The sequence below is a fragment of the Drosophila albomicans genome, chromosome 2L (genome assembly GCF_009650485.2).
Source record: "Drosophila albomicans strain 15112-1751.03 chromosome 2L, ASM965048v2, whole genome shotgun sequence".
NCBI classification, from domain to species: Eukaryota; Metazoa; Arthropoda; class Insecta; order Diptera; family Drosophilidae; genus Drosophila; species Drosophila albomicans.
Genome location: NC_047628.2, coordinates 6242606 through 6264209, shown reverse-complemented (window position 1 = coordinate 6264209; position 21604 = coordinate 6242606). Strand labels below are relative to the sequence as shown.

The 21604-nt window shown below is 37.7% G+C and overlaps 4 protein-coding genes across 5 annotated transcripts in view; 1 reads left to right on the top strand and 3 right to left on the bottom strand.

Annotated features, from left to right (window-relative positions):
- Positions 1-202: 202 nt before the first annotated feature.
- LOC117563378 (argininosuccinate lyase) lies at positions 203-2610 on the top strand. Its single transcript, XM_034241683.2, has 3 exons — positions 203-1012; positions 1757-2157; positions 2218-2610. Exons 1-3 carry the CDS (start codon positions 283-285, stop codon positions 2497-2499), a joined length of 1413 nt encoding a protein of 470 aa, XP_034097574.1. The 5' UTR covers positions 203-282; the 3' UTR covers positions 2500-2610.
- LOC117563379 (tetraspanin-6) lies at positions 2513-6821 on the bottom strand. The gene is made up of 5 exons (XM_034241685.2): positions 6717-6821; positions 6499-6622; positions 4644-4832; positions 4409-4579; positions 2513-3145 (listed from the first exon to the last, which is right to left on the bottom strand). The coding sequence occupies exons 2-5, from the start codon at positions 6577-6579 to the stop codon at positions 2654-2656; spliced, it is 933 nt and encodes a 310-aa protein (XP_034097576.1). The 5' UTR covers positions 6580-6622; positions 6717-6821; the 3' UTR covers positions 2513-2653.
- A 1589-nt stretch (positions 6822-8410) lies between these two features.
- On the bottom strand, positions 8411-11787 carry LOC117565295 (CD63 antigen). Of its 2 annotated transcripts, none has more exons than XM_034244330.2 (4): positions 11699-11787; positions 10187-10279; positions 8729-9328; positions 8411-8659 (listed from the first exon to the last, which is right to left on the bottom strand). In XM_034244330.2, the coding sequence occupies exons 2-4, from the start codon at positions 10253-10255 to the stop codon at positions 8585-8587; spliced, it is 744 nt and encodes a 247-aa protein (XP_034100221.2). In that variant the 5' UTR covers positions 10256-10279; positions 11699-11787; the 3' UTR covers positions 8411-8584. The 2 variants fall into 2 exon arrangements, with proteins under 2 accessions (XP_034100221.2, XP_034100220.2); XM_034244329.2 differs by lacking the exon at positions 11699-11787 and adding an exon at positions 10341-10454.
- A 697-nt stretch (positions 11788-12484) lies between these two features.
- Positions 12485-21604, bottom strand: part of LOC117563653 (uncharacterized) — a 47828-nt gene continuing 38708 nt past the window's right edge. Inside the window, 10 exon segments of the mRNA XM_052002972.1 lie at positions 12485-13356; positions 15219-15480; positions 16579-16969; positions 16971-17261; positions 17325-17689; positions 17692-17824; positions 17826-17968; positions 18087-18725; positions 19983-20174; positions 21030-21603. Coding sequence (XP_051858932.1) covers positions 13173-13356; positions 15219-15480; positions 16579-16969; positions 16971-17261; positions 17325-17689; positions 17692-17824; positions 17826-17968; positions 18087-18725; positions 19983-20174; positions 21030-21603 — 3174 coding nt within the window. The 3' untranslated portion in view covers positions 12485-13172.

Here is a 21604-nt window from a genome sequence, read left to right as displayed (position 1 = left end):
AAATGTTATTCTTGACTAGTTTTTTAATACCGTAAAGAGTTAACAAATTGTGATAAACATTTGTAATCGCACAGCACTTTGGGTTTGTCTCCTTCAAACAGAGCTCATAAACTCGCATAAAAGAGTAACGTAAGTTTTCAAAGATAAGACGATTATATAAAGCAACAGTCCACAATAAATTCAAAATATATACACTTTTCATATTTATAGAAATCAACAATACGAACCGAACAGCTGGCAATCAGTCTACAATCATCAACGTCGGAGAGCGCAACACAAAAGATGACTTCAAATCAGAGCACCAACAACTACCAAATGTGGGGAGGACGTTTCAATGGCCAACCCAACGTGGCTCTAATGGAACTCAACAATAGTCTGCCCTTCGATGCACGTCTCTATGCCGACGATCTGGACGCAAGCAAAGCATATGCCGAGGCACTCAAGCGAGCAGGTCATCTCAATGACGCTGAGTGCGATAAGCTGGTGAAAAGTCTGGAGCTGATACGTTACGATTGGATCGAACGACTCGTCAAGTTTCTGCCCAGCGATGAGGATGTCCACACGGTCAACGAACGCATGCTGGTCGATCTCACCGGTGAGCTGGGTCAGCGTCTGCACACTGGACGCAGTCGCAATGATCAGGTGGCCACCGATATGAAGCTCTGGCTGCGCAAAGCCATCCGCGAGACATTGGGACGCCTTCGCCTTCTCATCAACGCCATTGCCAAGCAGGCGGAGTCACACCTGGGCGTCCTCATGCCCGGATACACACATCTGCAGCGTGCCCAGCCGGTTCAATTCTCCCACTGGCTGCTCTCGCATGCCTTTGCCCTGCGTGAGGATTGCCTGCGTCTGGGCGAACTGCGGGATCGTGCCAATGTCTTGCCCTTGGGCAGCGGCGCTCTTGCCGGGAATCCCCTAGGCATCGATAGACTGTGGCTAGCCGAGCGCTTGGGATTCGCAGCGGTTACTGGCAACAGCATGCATGCAGTGGGCGATCGCGATTTTGTGGGTAAGTAGAGAAAATATTTAATATACCCAATACACATTGGTTCGAAGGATATCATTTAGTGCGAATTAGAAGTATGAGATGGTTTAATAGGAAGTATTGGTCTCTTATAGAATTTTCAAAATAATTAGATCAAAGATGAATAAAATTAGCCTTATTTGTAAAATTTGTTTTTAAATTGTTCTTGACTAAATGATTATTTAATGAAAACATTGTCGTGCGTGTGCATTCAAATTATCCTGGCGTCCTTACTGAAATGAATCGTGTTTCTTGTCTTTCTCTTATCTTACTCGTAATTGATTTCTAAATTTTGTTATTATCGCATAATAAACTTCGACAATTAATTTAATAGAGAAGCTACAAATGATATAGTTTTGAAATGTTATAGTTTTTCAATTTCCAATTTGTTATTCTAATTTCAATATTTTCACTTAATTATTTGTATTCCTTACAAAGCGCTTATGTAAAATGGGACTGAAGTTAACAAACATCTTAATTTTTATAACTACTATTCAGCTATGGCATTTTTACAACTTTTAAACTATACGTAACTTATTAGTTAACGTTTTATATCTCTAATTTGAGCTTCAAAAAAATATATTATTTCGAAAACTTGGATTGAATTTAACAGCTGTTATTTTAACATTCTATTAATAATAAAAGTGTTTGTGAATTTGTATAACTCGACTCTCGAATCAAAAGTTCCGATGACAACATTCTAAGATTTGTTTTTTTTTGTTCTTCCAGTGGACTTTATCTACTGCGCCTCTGTGGTCAGTCTTCATCTGTCGCGTCTGGCCGAGGATCTAATCCTCTACAGCACCAAGGAGTTTGACTTCATACGTCTGGACGACGCTTTCACCAGCGGCAGCAGTTTGATGCCGCAAAAGAAGAACCCCGACAGTCTGGAGCTGATTCGAGGCATCTCTGGGTTGATCACGTCCAATCTGACGGGCATCATGATGACCATTAAGGGCACACCCTCGACTTACAACAAGGATCTGCAATTCGATAAACAATATTGCTTCCAGGCCTACGACAAGCTGGCCCAAAGCTTAGACGTGACCGTGGGCGTAGTTCAGACCATGAAAGTGCAGCGAGAGCAACTCGAAGCTGCCCTGAGTCCAGATATGCTGGCCACAGATTGGGTAAGTAGCAGAACACCTATTCCAGACATTATGATTTGGCTAATTGACTGTGGCTTTCAGGCCTATTATCTGGTGCGCAAAGGCGTCCCTTTCAGGCAAGCTCATCACCACATTGGACGCGTTGTGGCGCTCGCGGAGCAGCGTGGAGTCGATATAACCGAGGTGCCGCTGGGTGAACTGCAGCAGATTTGTGCTGCTTTTGGTGCCGATATTGCCAGCGTGGCAGACTATGGCAACAATGTGCAGCAGTACGATGTGATTGGAGGCACCTCGACCGGGAGCATTGCGGAACAACTGCGACTACTCAAGAAACTGGACAAGGAATTACGCCAGCAGTCCTAGACGAGGGGACTGGCTTGTTTTTTTTTTTGGTTTTATTTGAATGTCGCTTTGGCTTCAATTATAGTTAACAAAAGTTGTAAATATTTTAATAAATGTTAATTCTTTTTTATATTTGTATATGTTAAATGTTTTTTACAGTGTGTGAACTCTGCTTCTAGTTCACACTGGGACTCTGTGGTGTGTAAGTATATGGCTCATGGGTGCCCACCTCGCCATTGCTCTCCAGCTGCTGGTATCCGCTCATGGCCGAGTTCACTGGCAATCCCACCTTGCCGCCAGAGATGAGCACTCCCAGGCTCTGTTGCAGCTGCCAGCGACGTGCCTCACGAATCGACTTGTTGCGACGCAGCGTCTTGGCCAACATGAAGGCGCAGAGAACGCCGAGCAGCTGCACAAAGGCCACTGTGGTTGCACCGGTGGCAATCAGCATGGCACTCTGGGAGATGATGAAGTTCATCTTACGGAAGCAGCCATATTCGTAGGGTTCCAGGCAATTGTAGTCGTTGTTGTCGTTGGGAGTCTTGTCCAAATCGGCGCAGCAGGAAAGGGGCACCACGACATCGTCGGCTTCCAGATGGCTTCCGTTCTTGTTGTACGAATAATACTCCCTCCAGTCATCGGGTTCGACAACTCCACAGCAGCCCAACTGCAAGCAATACGAAACAAAATAAATCGTAAATATTAAAAAATTGACATTAAGCAGCTTAATTCGGAAATTTAGTAGGTGCATAAAATATTGTGTAATTAAAAACAGAAATCCTGATGATGACAAAGAAAAATGTATAAATACATACACAGGATAAATATAAATGTTACTAAAAAGTATATATATATAATATAATTTAATCTCGCAATATAGAGATGTCTTAAAAGGAAACAATAAAAAAACTAAAAAAAATTATAAGAATAATGAAATATCTGAATTCGTTAATCAAAATTCGCAATGAGTATTTCATTCAAACAACAATTAAATGGTATTCAAATAAAATTAATGATGGGACTCTATTAGATTGTTTTTGGAAAATGTCTAATATTATTATTATTAATTTTGTATTAAAATAACGAATGCAATTCATTATTGCAATGTGATGAGCCAGAGTGACTAAGACCTTCAGGCTTAATTAATAATATGTTCAAAATTTAATGAACAAATAATTGTATTTTTAATCAAAATTTTTTTTAGAAAATGTAATGAAAATTGATCTACTTCACTTTTCTTTTCATTTTGTATTAAGTAAAGCTGAAAATTCTGACCAATTTATAAAAACTTGTTTTGTCTTATTCTTTATCACGGATAAATAAAGATAGTTTTGCGAAAGTTGCAATATTAAGGACTGATAACCAAATAAGTTACTTGGCAAATGGTTTTCGCTTAAGTTTCGCTACTTATAATGTTAAATGTATTAGTTTCGCTGCCAATTGCACATGCTATCCGGGGATGGTTTTAAATATTTGCGAGTCAAGAAGTTAGTCTTTCAATGTAGATCAGCGGTCGGTTCAAATGCATTCTCATATCAACTTTCCATTTGTGTGAGTGAGAAATAACACAAGGTTAACTTAGGAAGTGAAGTTTTTCTGCCTTACCGTAGGCAAAACTATATCAATCAACATCCTTTCATTCACTAATCTACTAATAATCTAAAACAATGTCTTTGACTAAATAATAAATTACAATTGTTGGACACAAAACGACATTTTACGCTCTGCGCGTTTCCACTCGTATTTTCTTAAAAAAAAAAAAAAAAATAATTCTATTTGTCATTCTCCCAGCGCGTATATGGAATATCGTGCAGCAGTATATCCGCTGAACAGCAACTAGTCCGAATTTCAATTCTTCTTTATGCTTACAATTTAGAAACTATCTACATATGTCTATTCATTTAAGATACCACTTAATTATTATACTTACGCCAGTTTGCATGAAGTCGACGGCTGCCTCCACATTGGTGTCCGATTCATAGTCGGACAGAGCGTTGGTCATGGTGCGCATCAGCATCTCACGAACCTGCGACTGCATCACGAAGGCAGCGATGGCCGCAGCCACTTCCAGGATGAAGACAAGGAAGAGGGCGACGCCGTACTGTGTAAATTTATAATTCACATCGTTAAAACTTTCTTCATTCGATGTTTATTTTTTGACTCACCAAATTAATTAGCATGACGCTTTCCTTGATAGCTCCATAGGCGCCCAAGGTGGCTACAGCGATCAGGATGAAGCCAATGGCAATGAGGAGCGCGGGAGGCGACGAGAAGTGTCCGTCGATGAAGAGACTGAAGTCGCCGAAGATCGTTTGAATGGTTGTGCCTACCATGATCAGTAGTATGGCCGTCAGCTGTGATTTAGGTGAGAAAAAATAATAAGAAAATATAACAAATGCAGCTTGCGAACTCATGTCAAGTGAGGAAAGTATTTTCGCCATTTCTAGAAATGCTCTTATTAAAAAGGAATGTTGGCATTATGCAATTTGGTACTCATCATCATGTATAGTAGATAAGTTCCTAATAGAAGTGCCAAGTTTAAGAAAAACATGATTTTACAGTAGAAACAATATTATTTTAAGCAGATAAGAAAACTGCAGTCAAGTTTTGAATTCCCTCCTGTCCAAAATTATACGAAACCTCTTAAAGTTTTCTACTCTCGTATCAAAATTGAATAACGAAAGAGAACGAAATAAATTGTGAAGAATAAGAGCACTATGTGTAATGCGCAATGTGATATTTTTGATTCTGTTTGCATCTCTACACTTACACTAGAATTTTATTATGAACTTTTATTACCTTCCTGTCTCTCGGATATAATGAAATTTGTAAAGAAAATATAAAATGCAACATATTAGTCGGCAGATAAGTTATCTTAAGAAAATACCGATCTAAGAGATCTAAGTATTTATACGCGAAAATGCTAAATCATAATATATATAGTTTGTCAAACTTAATAAACTCCTATTACACTTAGTTGAAAAATCTAGCAAAATTTTGAACATTATTTGTATTATATTAATTATTCTTTTTTGTTGCATAAAAGTGCATGTCTAATTGAGATTAATAATTAATATAATGTACAGTGGCATGACAACAAGCTTTGGCCTTAAAATCATGTTATTTAAGATAATATATATAGTACATTTTAAGTACCTCGAAGTACCTGTAATTAGTTGTAATAAAAAAAAGCAAAAGTTTAGGCATTTCGAGCTGACTAAATAGGGCATTAAACAATTTGAACTAAAACTTGACGTACATTTATAAATAAGCCTATTAAACATACAGGTGTTTTTGTTTTAGTTCACCAATTCATTGCGTCAGTTGGATATAATGAGAGCAATACACTTAAGGGGAGAGTACGAGTATTGAACTTATCGAGTCAGAATATGTTTCTGCGTCACTTATCTTATCAGTGTTTATTAGGTAAACATATGATGAACAGCCTATATTAATAAGTGTGTATGTATAACATTAGATTCAACAAATGAATCTAATAATAAAGTAGGCTAATATTTAAATTAGTTTAATTTTCATATTTCGCCTTGGTAATTACTGTTATCTAAGTTATCTATTGTAATATATATTTGATTCATAGACTAAGGTGAAATTCATGCCGTCATTGCAAAAGTTTGTTATCTGTTTCGATCAGTGAAACTCTACTCAAGTGTCTTTCGAGTCGTCAAGTTTATTTTTATAAAAGAAGAAAAGCAAATAGGCATTTTGATCCGTTTCTCTTTGGCAACTCTCTTCAGCTGTTATTAAATATTTGTGGGATTGTATTGTGGAGCAAGTGCTCAGACGTGTTATGTGAATCACAAGTACGACAAAAAATAAAAATATTGCTCAACTGTTGATAAGAGCGAAAAAGCGCCTTTTTATCAGCGTTGTGATATATACACTCATGTATGTACTATATACTATTTCTTGTAGGAAGAATATCAAAATGGCGTCGTTTAATGAATCACGAAAGTGGAGTACAAAATAGGTTTGATTAAATTTCGAAAATCAAAAACTCACCGCAAACATAAAGCTCACAATTAGGAGCATGTATTTAGCGCAACGCATTCCGGAATTCAGTTCCAATTCCCGATTCGCCATTTTTGCTTTTTAGTTAACTCTCGTTGGAATTCTCTGCAATTAACTGCAATTTGTATATATTATATATTTAGCTAATTATTTGTTAATTATTTGTAATGTTTTTTTTTGTTTAATATTTTACTATTCACAAAACGTACTTTAACTTTTCGTAGCTAGACGTATACTGAGCGAGCCCAGAACGTGAAACGTTGCCAGTTACAATCGCAATTGGTTCTCGGCTCTCGGCCAAATTGGCTTGCCTCTCTCCCACACACTGACTGTCGCTCTCTGTGGCAGTTCTCTATGCTCTTTTCATAGCTTATCAGCCAACAAATGTCCAATGTTTTTCTTTTCTCTAAAAGTTGTTGATAAAAGCCAGCGATAAGATTGGCGCATAATTCATTCACATACATATATGTATAGTATATATTTATTTTGCAATAAAATGTGAAATTTGTTGAGCCAAATACACAAACTTATTTTAACTGAACTTAATACGTAATTTCTCATTGTTGTTTGTTTCTACAATTCAACTGCACTTCAAGTGCAAGGTCAGAAGTGGGGGCTGCCATGACTTATCGATTATTTATCAATTTGAAATGAGTCAACACAGCGTTGACGTTATCGATTTTTTAATACTACTCGTGCTATTTCGAATAGTTTAAATTATTCATTAGATTTCATCATGTCTAGTTCAAGTTTGCTTTGAGCAAACTACGTATATTCATAGCATAGACTCTGCCAGCAATTAGGTTGAGTAAGCGAGCAAATATTTAAAGTGCTTGGCCTTATCGTGTAAATGATACCTTTTTAAATGTTGGAAATTATCAGAGATACTGATTTTTCCATTTTAGTTATCAATTTCTTACTCCTCCTTTTCATAGCATACTTTGAGGAGCTTTGCAAAATTGCTATAGCCGCATCCATAGGGTAACAGGCAGAAAAATTTATCTCCGACCTCATAAAGTATATACGATTCTTAATCAGCCATGTCTGTCTGTCTGTCCGTCCGTATGAAAGATTGGATCTCAGAGACTGTAAGAGATAGAGCCATCATTCTTTTTCGACAGCGGATCAATTCTGATTTAAGCTTTTTACACGTTCACTTTTACCACCAAAGTTGAAATAAATCGTATAGCAAGGGTAATTTTGAAGCTAGAGTCGGTGTACTATTTATGATTCCTGGAAATTTTGTTGCGAACAGAGAACAATTTTAGAAGTTATTTAAAAAATAGTTTTGAATGTCAAAAAACGCTTACTTACCGCGGGTCTAAGCTGCTTTGGTTGACAATCTGGAATGTTTAGTACTCTATGGTATATGTATTTTGAATGTTTACTATATCAATATACCAAATAAAATCTTCTGTATAATTTAGTATTATTGTGGTATATTTCTTGTATATTTGTAGAATATGTTTTTATTAGAGATTGATAATGGGTACCTCACAGTCGAGCACACTCGACTGGGGCTTTATAACTTGTTTTCATTTAATTTACTATTCTGCATTTATAGACAATATTTTTTTTCAATAAATTTATAATATTTTATAAGCATACAACGGTCTTAAAACTGATATTAGAACAAATTCCTACATACTTATGCAAAAATAATAATTCTGTCGGTCTTCGGAATGATTCGCCTTTTTCGTTATATTTTATACTTCGATTCCTATCTCTCCCATACTTTTAAAATTAAAGACGCAAAAAGAAATAATACCTTTCCTTTGTTAACAAATTCGATTAGATTGGATTTTGTTTCGCTTCGATTGCTCCGCTTGTTAAGTTTATTTGCTCATGTGAGTGCAATAAAGCGAATTAATTACGACAGAATCAAGGGAAGTGCAAGTGAGGATTTATAAGCTAAGTTGTGTTTATTAGTGGAATTATTAAAATTACAGAAACATTTCAATAATTTATCAGCAGAAAAGTACAACGTATGGTATGTTCCTTAAGAATAAACACCCTGATTACAGAGTATAAAGTTCACATGCATTTTTGACTCCCCATCGATAGGAGGGATTTTTATCTACATGAAGCCAGTGATACCATTTCGAATTTTGATCTCGCGCGCAATGTAACAGGCAAAGATGACGCCAAAGAACTGAAAGAATTTACAAAATTATTAACAATCTGTATTTGTATTTGTTGAGATATTGTATTTGGAATTTACCTGGAGCACTGCAATGACAACTCCAGCGGCACCAAGGCTAACAGCATGATCGGAGATATAGTCGGAGAAACCCAATAAACAGGCGTCCGTGTTCCGATTAGTATTCAAAGTATCATTGTCGCAAGTGAAGGTGCCCAAGGCTCCCGCAGGAATCGTGCAACAGGAGATAGGCAAACTAGAGTTCTTGAACTCATCGCTCCAATTTGTGTAGTTGGTGACACCACAGCACTGGAAATCACGCTGCACATCGTCCCACAGTGCAGTCGCTGGAGTCGCCCTAACGCTATTGTACTCCGACAACGAATCAAACAGTGTTGAATTGATCAAGCTATAGGCGTCATTGCGTAGAACATAACCGCTGATGCCCGCGGCCAGTTCCAGTATGAAGATGATGAATAGCATTATGGAGAAGCTGAGGATGAGGCAATAGTTCTCCTTCAATGCTCCCCAGCAGCCGAAGAACGTGATCACAATGATGAACGCTCCAATGACAATCAGGAATGTTGGTATGGAGAAGAATTTGGCAGTAAGAAAGAGTTCATAGCCAGTGTAGACAGCGCCAACTCCAGCTCCGACTGCTATTAGAATGATGCCAGTGATCTATTCACACAAAAGAAAAACATAACAAAATTTGAATAAATAACATATTAAAAAAAAGGGTATTTGTTTGTCTACAATCAACAATAAACCAATAAAGGCTCAATGGCAGATAACTCAAATGGTGACTTATCTATATGCTTTCAAATTAATCAATGTCAACTTAAGCCATACCAATCTAGATTGTAGAGCCTACAAAGAATTTCACAAGCTTATAAATTGGTAAAAGTCTTACAATTTTCTTTAATTTAACTTTATTTTTAAATTGCAATGGAATTTATATTGGAAATGAATAATTTGTATTTTAGAAATTTAGGTAGAGTAGAGAAGTATATCCATACATATATAAATAAATGGTATATAAATAGTATATTTAGTATATATGTATTTTGTATATTTAGTATATATGTATGTTAAATATACTGTAAGTAGTGGAGAGATAGTTAATAAGCTTGAATATTCGGCAGCATTATTTAATTTGAATATATCTGAACTTTAACGCTATTTATGAATAATTTGTATTTTAGAAAAATTTAGGTACAGTAGTGAATATATATATATATATATAATGGTATATAAATGGTATATTTAGTATATGTATTTTGTATATATAGTATATACCATATGTAGTTCAAATACTGAAAGTATCGAAAGAGATAGTTAAAAAGCTTCACTATTCGGCAGCATTTTTAAATTTGAATATACATATATAAACTTTAACTTTATCTTATCTGCCAAATTACATAGATAGTTGGCAATTATTAATTGGAGTTTCTGCTTTGGAAGCACTCCCACGGCTCGATGACTCATCCATATATATATTAGAAATACTGGTGTACTACTATATAGTTGAATACTTACCAAAAAGATCAGATTAAATCCAAATAGCGTGTATTTCACGGCATTTGCGCTGCCCGTTAGAAGCGACATTTTGGTGCTTTAGTAAATTGAATTCTGAAATGGGAGTCACAATTTCAATATTGTGTTATATTTATAATGGGCAGTTATCATGCACCTTTATCGATTAATTGTGTATGTCTTGTTTACTGTAAAATAACAAAATTTAGCACAACCGCCGCGAATTAAAGTCTGAATGATAATAACTGGCGTTGCAGACCGTTCGAAGAGCCCAAAGTCAACTTTCGTTCGTTCTATTGTTTCTAATCACAAAATGTTGTCTTATCGGCAAACGATATGGCAAACACTTTGTTTTAGCCAAATGTGGTCAGCTACCAAGTACCTGTCGTTGTTGCAGCTCAGACAAGATAAACTCGTTTTGGCCCCGATAAGATAACAATGCCCAATTCCCGGACACAGCACTCCATTTTACGCATAAACTGTGCAAATATTATTATATTGATGATTTTTATATATGCTATACTAGTAAGCATAGCCGACTTTTTGAAAATGTATTTTACGCTTTTAGCTGCAACGAAATTAGTTTGTTGCATGTTTCTAGTGTCACTAATTAAATGTGGTAGAATAGTCGGACTGCGAAATTCCGAGAAAATCGATATCAATACTAAACGAGTTCAGTGGGAATTTATAGCAAGTATATAAGAATTTAAGTATACGTCAATAGTTTGAGCAATTCGTGTCTTGAATAAGTTTCATTATTTTTCACTATCTTATCTATACTGGACTTTTAAATTAAATACATATGTAATCAACCGGTTACAACACTTCTGATATTCTCTTTCGTAATATTTATTATTGTTATGATATATTTTTAGCACTTCTGTGTGGATCAATATGAATGATCAAAGCAACTCTAAAATCATTTCAAATAAGATTAAATTATGCCTTGACCTAATTAAATTATTTACTCAGATAAGATGTTTATATGTTTTAAAATTATTTAACTTTTATTTTTTCAATATATATTTTTAAAATTTCACTGCAAACGAATTTTAATTTAATTTAAGTAGCATAGCCAATTAATTTGCACAGTTGGTACTAACTTTTTTTTACAGTATTAAATATTGCAAAGTCTATTTTCGCCTTATCGCACAGCTGTTCACATCAATGTCATAGACTCGTTTATTTGTTAGCAATTGACTGTCTTATACTAATTTTATAACACCTTTGTTTTGGAAACACTTTTATATTATCTGGTGCCCTAGCATTGACTCATTAACTCATGTCGACATACAAGTATGAATCATCGATGAAATCTAGATCCTAAAATTGATAACGATTTTTTTTTGGTTTTATTAATAATGAATTTCCATTTCATTTATAGGCACGAGTCGCTTTTATTTATTTACTTGCTACAATTGGAATTGCAAATGTCATTGTCGTAAACGGTTCGTCTCTCTTTCTCTCTGAGAGAATTCGTCAGACATCGGTTCTGTTCGTATCTAACATACTTACTTCTCAACCGGCGAACAGCTCGATAAACTGGCGTTGGTAACGACGGTTGGACGACAACTGAGGTGGCCTCTTCAGTGGCCCGTTCATTCTAAAAAAAATCACATTGACGCTCCCGCTTTTTTTTTCGTTATCACTCTCATACTTACCTGACGTACTTACAAATACTATAATACTGAGAAATTGTTGTAGTTGTTTATAAGTGCATGTGTTTCACTATACAGATAAAAAATGTGGCACGAAAGCCCACGTACATGGTAAAATTATAACATGAAAATTAGCAAGTTTAAATAAAAAGTCAAAGTTTTCTCGACTTTAGAATTACCTGTAAGAAATTTAAAATTGGTTTAGATTTTATAAATTTGAACAGATAAGAAAGCTACAGTCGAGTGTATTTGATTTAAAAATATAACAAATTAATATACCGCAATACCAAAGGCTATATTTGGTATATTCATCTAGTACTATGTACACTCAAAATAAACCATAGAGTGTAAAAAAAACAGATTGATAGCCAATGCAACTAACTATTTATATGAACGAACAGGTAGACAGACGGGCATAAATATATCGTCTCGGCTGTTGACGTTGATCAAGAATATATACTTTATCGGGTCAAAGATGGATCCTTCTGACTGTTACATACATTTCCTGTCAGCACAAAGTTTTAATACCTTACTACCCAATGGGTGCGGGTATAACAAGAAAAACCATCCACGCATGTCATTCTGAAAATATTTATTTTTATTTTAAAAAATAATATATCGAAATGTAGCATTTATACGAATTTACAGAAAAACAGATTCTAAATCTTGTGCGAAATCTTTAAAAATTATTGTATAAATGAAAATCGTTTCGCATATGCAAATTACAAAACTTAATGCTATTAAAGAATATATATGAGTATCATTTGTTATTTATTTAAATTTATATGCATTTTTTCATTTATGAATGTTTGTAAACATAAAGGACAAATATTGTTTTTCTTTTAACAAAATGTTAGGTACGATTATGGATATATATTGTAACAGGGTTGGCATAGTATAATACTTGAATTTTGAATTTATGCCAAAACATGTTGGTGTATAAATTAGTTGAGTTAATTATTATATGTTGTATGTTATATATCGTATGTATGAATGTGCTGAAGGAACTGCTTTTGGAAATCGCTTTAATAGATGCACGCATAAAATGTTAATAGTGGGATTAGTAAACACTTTTTTTGTTGTTTATACGCCAATTTAAGTAATTATCTTGAAATTTTTGTAAATGTGAGAAAAATTTCAAAAATTACCAGATTTATGCACATAAAGTTGGCTTCGTAAAAGCGCCTTAAAAATAAGCACGCCATAAAATATGAATATATTGTATATATCTTAGTTAGTTTTTATATTATTTAGTATAGGTTTAGTAGTTCGTTGCTTCGTTCATAGGTTCCCTCTCTTTCTCTTTCTTGTTTTCTTCCCATTCTTTATAGTTATTTTCTATCCTTGCCATGGCGATCGCGTTGATGCTTTGTGGCCGCAATTGTCGTTGTGGTCAGACTGTGCATATGATGCTGAGGCTGTTGGCCTCCATGATGCTTGCTGCCTCCACTGCTGCTATGCTGATGATGATGCTGATGGTGATGATGATGTCCATTCAGTGTGCTTTTACCGTGTCTGCAGTGATAGAGAGAGAAATATGGAGGATAATTAGCATTACGCCAAATGGTATTAGTTGTTAATACAGTTTTAATATGCATTGCTACTTGGTTTTTATAAATATATAGTACAACATCCTTTTTGTTTATAGAGTATACCAAATGTGCTACTTCCACTACGTAGTTCCAGTTTTGCTAAAGTACCGCTTTTAGTGTTCTGGTACAATAAGAAAATAGAGTAGAGCGAGCGATGTTGATGTTTTGATTCATTTGCAGTTCATGTCCAATTTCATTGATGATTTGATTTTTATTTTTTTGGTTTTTTTTTTTGATTTTGCAGCAACATGTTCATAGTCAGTTTTTAGAATCGATACTAGAAATAGTTTTCTAAAGTGTAGTAGAGGTTGTGCTACGAATGTTAGCATAGAGTAGAAATTTCCAATATAATTTTAGCTGGTTAAATATATTCTTTACAAACATGCATTTTAGGAAACCATCTACTGTTATAAATTAAATCGATACTTTCTAGTTGATTAAATATACTTTTTGTTTTTGTTTTGTTTTTGAAATTGTAATTGAAAAGTAGTTTTAAGAGGAGAAAATTGTAGAATAGTTGATTAGTTTTGGAAAGTTAGTCTAGCATTCAACGTTCTACAGACGAGCAAAGATTTGGTGTTAGCTCTAAATATTCCTAATGCACCCACAACATGCTTCCAGTGTTGCTTAACTAAAAATGTTTTCAAAATTTTGAAGTTTGGCTTACGCTGTGAAAAGTAAAAACAGAACCATTTTCATTCATTGTGTTGTGTGTGTGATATTTTGATTTGTTTTGTTTTTTTGTGCATTCCCATTGAGTGTGTGCTCCGAGTAAACAACAAACAAAAACTCTCATCTTTTTCTCTTCTCTCTGTTGCCCTCTTTGTTTCTCAATGCCATGGGGATTTATTTTTTATTGTATTAGTATTTAGGAGGGAACACGGGTTAGAAAACAGAGCCAATTGCCGATTTGCAATTCGTCTTGAGCTTTTCGAGAATTGGTTTTTAATTCGTGTTGATTGCGTGCTTCATTTCGACATTTTCGCGTGCATTGAGGTAGTCAAAAATAAGAAAATTATACCAAAAACAAAAAAAAACAGTAAAGTAGGAAGAAAATTTTCGGAGTGCATAGGAGTGAGTAACGTGAGAGAAATCTTTGACTGTGACTGTGACTGCGATGAGATCCGGTTGCGCCCATCCTTGTGCGACTTTGCTATTTTGGTTGTATGCTCCAGCGCTGACTATGAACATGTGCAGATGCCAAAGGGCTGATGCGTTGACACACTGCTGCGCACCTGGCGCCTGCGCAACCGTTTTGGCCAACTGCCCAGCCGACTCGCCAGCGCAGCATTTGCGCCCCCATTTGCCGCCCCACCACGCCCACTGCTGCCAAAGAGTTGAGCGTGCTCGTTGCTCAAATTGTGCTGATAGGGACGCAGCTTGCTAGCGGTCAATGTGGCCGCTGGAGTTGCGTACAGCAAATAATTGTCATAGACATGGCTAACGCTCGAGTTGCGCTTGGCCGGCAAATATGGCAGAAAGGCGAAACTTGAGCTCGTTGATTGCGTGCACTTGAGCGAAAGCTTGCGAGGCTGAGGCTTAGACTTGCAGCGCAGCGTCGACTGATTCGAGTAGCTCGGCGCCACCGGAATCATGTCCAGCTTAACGCGATGCTCGTAGGCAGCTGCGGGCTGTATGGGCACGGGTCTGAGAGACTGCTTGCGCTTGCGACGAGGGGGCGGCAATGGCGGTTGTGGGAGCGGAGTTGCGGCTGTCTCATCTATGCTGGCATAGTCTGCATCCTCGGCGGTTTGTGTATTGGCTAAATTCGTTACGTATACGTACGTCAGTTCGTTGTGCGTTGTTGTAGGTGTTGCTGTTGTAGCTGTAGCTGTGGTTGCTTTGTGCGTTGTTGTGCTTTTTGTAGTGCTGTCTGTTGTTGTTGTTGTTGTCCTAGAACCAGTCGCAGACTTTCTGTGTGCCGACGACGTTGTGTGTGCAGTGTCGTTGTGATTGCTGCTGCGAACGCTTTTACTCGACTTGTGACCCGCTGTTGCTGCCTGCTGCTGCTGCTGCTGTTCACTGTGTCTCGAGCGACTGGAGTGACCTGTGTGTGAATGTCAATGGAAACGATAAGCTTGCGAATTCGATTTCAAGTTGTCAGAATGTTAGATTAACCAATTTGCGGACTTTGCTACGACTGTTAACTTGATTAAGACTAATTGTTTGTTTGTGTTTGTGTGTGTGTGCCAAAAAGTGAGTTGAAAATTTTGTAGTTTGCGGCAACTGAGAATGAGTAACTTCATTTTTATGGTTATTAACCTTTAATTCAAAAATAATTCTTTTTGTATTGTGATTAACATTTATATGCCTCATTTTGAATTGTTTTTCTTCTTCAAATATACTCCTGAGGGATAGAATTAAATATTCTTTTTAAATATAATACTTTTTCGGAGTACTTCCTTAGTTAAACTATTATTTTTAATAATGACAGCTAAAATATTGCAATATATTTCAAACTACAAATAGGAATTTTTTAAGATTTAATGTTAGAAATTATATCAAATTTCGATTTTTAAGGGCAGAAACAAACTCTACTTTTAAATGTTATACCCTTAATTATAGAGTAAAAATAATTTTCAAAATTTAAAATAAATAGATTTCTAAAGCATCATTTTAAATAAATTTTTTTAAGATAGCTTATTATAATTACGATTAAGTAATACTGCAATATATCTATTATATTACGTAATGCAGATATAGTTCGGTAAACTGTATTCTGTACCAAATGTAATGTTCAATTAAATTCTTTGTCATTAAATGCTATTTCAAAAGATTATTTTTGATTTTAATTTCCAAAAGTGTGTTTAGCCATTTTAAATTTCATTCTCAGCTGCTTGGTGTAAAGAAAAACAAGTGCCAAGTGGAAAAAGTAAGCAACAGCCTTGAAGCCTTGACTCGATCAGTCGCCACAAGTTATGATCTATTGCCCGAACTGCAAATTTGGTGGGGCTTAGTTTCGATTTGAATGGCTGACTGTCGCGGCTAGCTAACCTAAAACGTTTGCGCAGCTTAAGCGGCTGTGTGGCACCCAAAATGAGCAAGCCCAAAACAAACAAGTCTGCAATAGATACGAGTATACGAGTACGCATATGGCAAGGGATTATGAATACGATGGCGATATTTAGGCAAACAAGCGACTTACCACGTGAACGTGACAGCTCTTCTCGGTGCTTCTCACTGCCGCGCGAACGTTCACGCTCTCGCTCTCTTTCGCGATTGCGCTCTAGGTCGCTGGTGCGGTGAGAGCTGGTGCGTGGTCGGCTCTCTTCGCTGACACGCGATGAGCGCAGCAATCGTGTCGAGCCACCCGACGAGCTACCGACGGCAGCCGAAGCCGAGCTATGCTTGACACCCGAGTGATCGCTGCTGTGCTCCTTCTCACGATGCCTGCTGCTGTGATGATGGGTGACAGCACTGGAGCTGCTGCGTGGCTTGCTGCTCTGTCGTGATGATCGCTGTTGTTCGTTTGATTCGTGGCGAGACTTCTCTCGCTTCGGGGTGCGCATGCGCAGTCGCTCTACGCGCTGTTTGCTTCAGTTGATTGTCGTCGGACGAGTTGCCACCTTGGGTCATGGATTCACGCGAACTGGAACGCGAGCGATCGCGGGGACAACACTCAATGGATGACTGCGATGAGCTGCGTGCTCGAGTTGGCGAGGGCGTCGATTGGCGTGAATTGCGACGCGCCTCTGAGGCAAAAGTGCCGCGGGTCACACTCGATGTCTTGACCTTCTCGTCGATGGTGGCCAGAGGCTTGGCGCTGCGACGCTGTAGCGAGCAGGATCTACGTCGCTGATCCTTGTAGGCAGCCTCATCGGAGAGTGCCTGTTGGGAAAGTAAAGTGAATTAGTTCAAGTAAGGAGTGGTGAAAGGAGGCTGACGATGAACCTTCAATGTTTGATCAGCATTGCGTGTCATCTCGCTAAGAATCTGCGCATCTCGCTGCAAATCTGCTTTTCGTTCGTAGCTCGGAGATGGCGACTTCACACGGAACGTGGTGGTCAACTCGTTGGCAATGTTCTCATAGCAATGCTCGTCATCCTCGTTGTAGTCTTTGATGTTGTTGTTGCTTTCGTCGTTGCCCTGTGGGCTGTGTCTAAGTAAATCGGGTCGATCGTTCAACAACTGCCACTTGGTGGTCGTTGTGGTTGCTGTGGTGGATTCCTCCTCGTTGTGGATTGCTTGCTTACTGCGTGACGGCAGCGTGCGTCGTGGATTGGTGGACAGCTTGGGGTTTGGCTGGGTGTCGGAGAATGTTGCACCCCAAAGTAGGAGAGCTCATGTTCACGCAGCTTGCGTGCGCCACGAGCCTCCTTCACAATCTTCAAGGACTCGCTGCCCGACTCGTCGCCATTATCCACAGGAAGCTGTGTGAGCTGAGGCTGTTGGCTGTGGCTGCGGTTGGACGAGCAGAGTGCGAGGCTTGGCCACAGGCACCAGCTGACCAATGCGTAGCGTGGGAGGCGCTGGCTTTGGCTTTTGCAGCCGTGGGGCATGCAGCGCAATGTTCATCACATTGGACTTGGGCAGATCTGAAAAGAACCATAAGGAGAAGCATGATAAAGTATTTAAGACGGGGAAAATCTGCCTTGGCCCTAGACGCGAAGTAAACTCCTCTACTTGAAGACGACGAAGATTCACGAGTTTTACCTGCACGCTTTAGCGTTTGTTCTTGCGCCTCGATCTTCCAGATGGTGCGCTTGGCCTTCAGCCGGCTCCAGCTGCTCGAGTACTCGCAACCCTTGTGCACCACATCCTCGGGCGAGGAGCTGTCCTGAGTGCCACCTCCACTATCACTGTTGCTGTTCTCGCGGAAATAGCGCTTCACCTCCTCATCGGCGCTGTCCTCCTCCTGCTCTGCGGCATCGTAGAGACGCCGCAGTTGCATCAACTGCTGACTAACGGGTATTTGCGTGTTGCCGAGCAGCTTGAGACGCGGCGGTGCCAGCGGTGTACGTGGCAAGGAGTCATAGAGGGTGCTGCCAAAGAGATCGCTGCTGGTTATCGATGTGGTCGAGGTACGACGCGAGCTCTCCTCCTGATAGCTGTGGGAGCGCAACATGGGCGTAGGCACCACAATTGTGGGCTGTATTAGGGCGGACTCGATTGAAGCTATGCTCAGACGACGCATGGCCTCATCGAATTCGCTGGCCGAACGCATTGTTTTCATGATCAGCGATGTGGACTTGAGGCCCTCATCGAGGATGCGCTGATGAACGCGCAAGTCCTGCAGCAGCAGCTCCTGGGCACTGCTGCGTCGACGAACTGGCCCTGAGCCTGAGCTTGAACCTGTGATAGCGAAATGTGCGAAAAATGTTGTTGGTGGTTTGCTTTTTTTTGTTGGATTTTTTCAATGACTTGCAGTTGGATTAGTAGCAGTGTTGGGGTATTTATTCAAAATGATGGATTCAGGATTGAAAAAGCAAGTTAAATAAATTGGTTGAGGTTCAAAACGAAATGTTTGTAATCTAAAATTTTGTTTTTTTATTTTCTGAATAATTATTTTTTTTGTTTTTAAGTAGAATTTTCCATTTATAAATGTCATTTATTTTGCAATTTTGATTTTCATTAAATTTTATTTAAATATTTTTAATAATAATTATTACTTTTTAATTTAATAACTACTTTTTATTAAAAAGTTTTTAATGAGTCGTATAATCAAACAAAATCAAAAATAAAAGTTTAATTTATTAGCTACTGAAAGTTATTGCAATATTTGACATTCATACGAATATTTTTTGTTTTTGAATTTTTCCTTTTCATTTATAAAATTTTGTCATTTTGCTAGTTGCATTTGAGTTTTTGAAGTTTAACTATAGACCAGAATTAATAATGGACATTAATTTTATTAATATGTAGATCCATTTTTTTGAATTGTCTAAGTTTAACTTTCTTGATTTTTTCTTCAAATAATTGCAATTTAAATGTTCGAATAAAAATTAAACAAAATTTGAGTGAAGAATGCTTTGAAATCGCACAAATTAATATTTTCTCATTATTTTATTCAACTTTGTAATAATTATGAAAGTAAAGCAAAATTATGTTTGACAATTTACAAGCATAACAGTCATTGTGCATTAGAAATTTAAATTAAGTTTGAATAATATTGTTGGATAACAAAAAGCATTAAATATTTTTCAATCATGTTCCAATCATGGGCAAAGTAGTTTTGATATTAGCGTGATTAACGGTCTATAGATTGGCTTTGGTAATGGTTAGAAAGTGAGTGTATGTTCAGGGTTAGAGATATTTATTGGCGAGACGAGTACGAGTACGAGTAGAAGCGGCAATTTAGAAGCAGCATGCTTTACGAGTTCAAGTATTGAGTATGAGTATTCAGTACTTTGAGACTTGGCGCTAGTTGAGAGAAAGACAAGTAGAGGAGTTTACAACAAAACCGCGTTGAAGTACAATACAATAAATCAAAGACAAATCAAAATATAAGACACTAATAATAACAATAATTACGAGCTACTACAACAGGCACAACAATAGCTAAAATAAGTACGAGTAGTTAATTTCTTTTTATTTTTTTCTTCTACCAACCTGTTTCTAGCCACTCCTCCGATGCTCCGAGGCTCACATTGATCTTTGTGGAGTAACCATTGCCAGCAGGCGATGGCTGTTGTTGTTGTTGTAGTTGCTGATGCTGCTGATGTGGTTGCTGTTGCCGTTGCTCTACAATTCGCACACGTTCGGCCACCGATTTGGTGGTGATCGGTGAGTGATCGCCAGTGGCTATAGAAAGATACAAATACATATACAAAATGAGTAAATCCAGTTTAATAAACTGTAATTATTTTAGCTTGTTAGATTTTTACAACTGTGTAATTCTAATTTCTTCATTTGATTGACATTATAAAGTGATCGCTTATCTGGGATTCAATCCATTTTCTGGCTTGTTAAAAGGTTGATTAAAATTTGTTTAAGTTCAATAGTTTTTATACCCACTATATATAGGGTCATATAACTTTGTGTCTGCTGTAAATATATTTACTTGAGATTGAGTCGACTCCGACTCAGCAAAGTATATATTCTTAAATAGTGACGATATAGGCCCGCCCGTCTGTCCGTCCATCCGTATGAACATCTAGATCTCAGAGACTCTAAGAGATAGAGATATATATTTCGGCTTTACTTGTTATGGTTCACATTCAAGTTTGTTTAAAACCACGTAAATTCATAAAAATGGAATAACAAGCTTAAATCTAAAGCTAGAGTCTCGAATATTGGTAGAGACAATAATAACTATAGTGTGGTTGGTTGCGATCAAATAAAAATTGTTGATGTTATTAAGAAATATATTTTGATATGGTATAGTTTGAATGTAGTTGTATATCAATATACCAAGTATAGCATGTGTATTATATAAATATATCAAATATAGCCTTTGGTATATTTTTAGTATTTAGCGATTTCGAATATTTTTTAAATAAATTCCTCATAGCTTTGCTTTCATTTAAAAGGGCCAGCGAGTATCTCACAATCGATCACACACGACTGTATTTTAATTTTTGTTTTGGGAATTTAAAACTGCCTGAATTTCTATTTAATTATGTTTATTAATAGACTTTGAAGTAATAGTTGACTCACCGCTCTCCCTGCTTGGTGGACTACTCTCGCGCTCACTTTTGATCGTAGCTGGCATGCTCCAGAGCACATCGGCACTCTCGATATTTTCGCCCAGATGATAAGGTTTCGGTTTAATCGGTTTGTTCTTCAGTATGCCACGTATGTTGGCCAGCTCGTCGGTCTCATTGTCGGTCGTATCCACGCCACTGGTGGAAGTGTAGCTATGCCTGGACGTTGAGCTCGTCGTCTCCAGCAGACTGTAGCGAGGCTCCAATGCTGGCTGCTTCGGTGTCGTCGTTATCACCGTCACCTGACTGCCAGCCACAGGCTGTGTGATCAGCTCAGGGGGATCCATGAGCATTGCTCGATATGCCACATTGCTCGAGGCAATTGGCTTGCTGCGCACAGTGGGATCGTCGCCAAAGTGCGTCACATTGTTGCTGCTAGAGCTTGTGGTACTTGTGCTGCTGATGCTGCTGGTCACACTGGCCGATTTCACCAGACTTTGCAGTGGACCGCTTGCTGTGCGTCGACGTCGTCGAAAGTTCTGCGTGGGCGGCGGCTTTCCATCGGTTTCCACAATATTCACACGTCCC

Bases quoted from the DNA above. Each gene is read 5' to 3' on its own strand.
- LOC117565295 (XM_034244330.2), bottom strand. From the start codon at position 10,255: ATGTCGCTTCTAACGGGCAGCGCAAATGCCGTGAAATACACGCTATTT. The intron at 9,329-10,186 runs GTAAGTATTCAA...TTGTGTGAATAG, and splicing joins GATTTAATCTGATCTTTTTG to ATCACTGGCATCATTCTAAT. The intron at 8,660-8,728 runs GTAAATTCCAAA...AAATTCTTTCAG, and splicing joins TTGTCATTGCAGTGCTCCAG to TTCTTTGGCGTCATCTTTGC.
- LOC117563378 (XM_034241683.2), top strand. From the start codon at position 283: ATGACTTCAAATCAGAGCACCAACAACTACCAAATGTGGGGAGGACGT. The intron at 1,013-1,756 runs GTAAGTAGAGAA...TTGTTCTTCCAG, and splicing joins GGGCGATCGCGATTTTGTGG to TGGACTTTATCTACTGCGCC. The intron at 2,158-2,217 runs GTAAGTAGCAGA...TGTGGCTTTCAG, and splicing joins ATATGCTGGCCACAGATTGG to GCCTATTATCTGGTGCGCAA.
- LOC117563379 (XM_034241685.2), bottom strand. From the start codon at position 6,579: ATGGCGAATCGGGAATTGGAACTGAATTCCGGAATGCGTTGCGCTAAA. The intron at 4,580-4,643 runs GTGAGTCAAAAA...AAATTTACACAG, and splicing joins GCGTCATGCTAATTAATTTG to TACGGCGTCGCCCTCTTCCT. The intron at 3,146-4,408 runs GTAAGTATAATA...TATTGCTTGCAG, and splicing joins TCGACTTCATGCAAACTGGC to TTGGGCTGCTGTGGAGTTGT.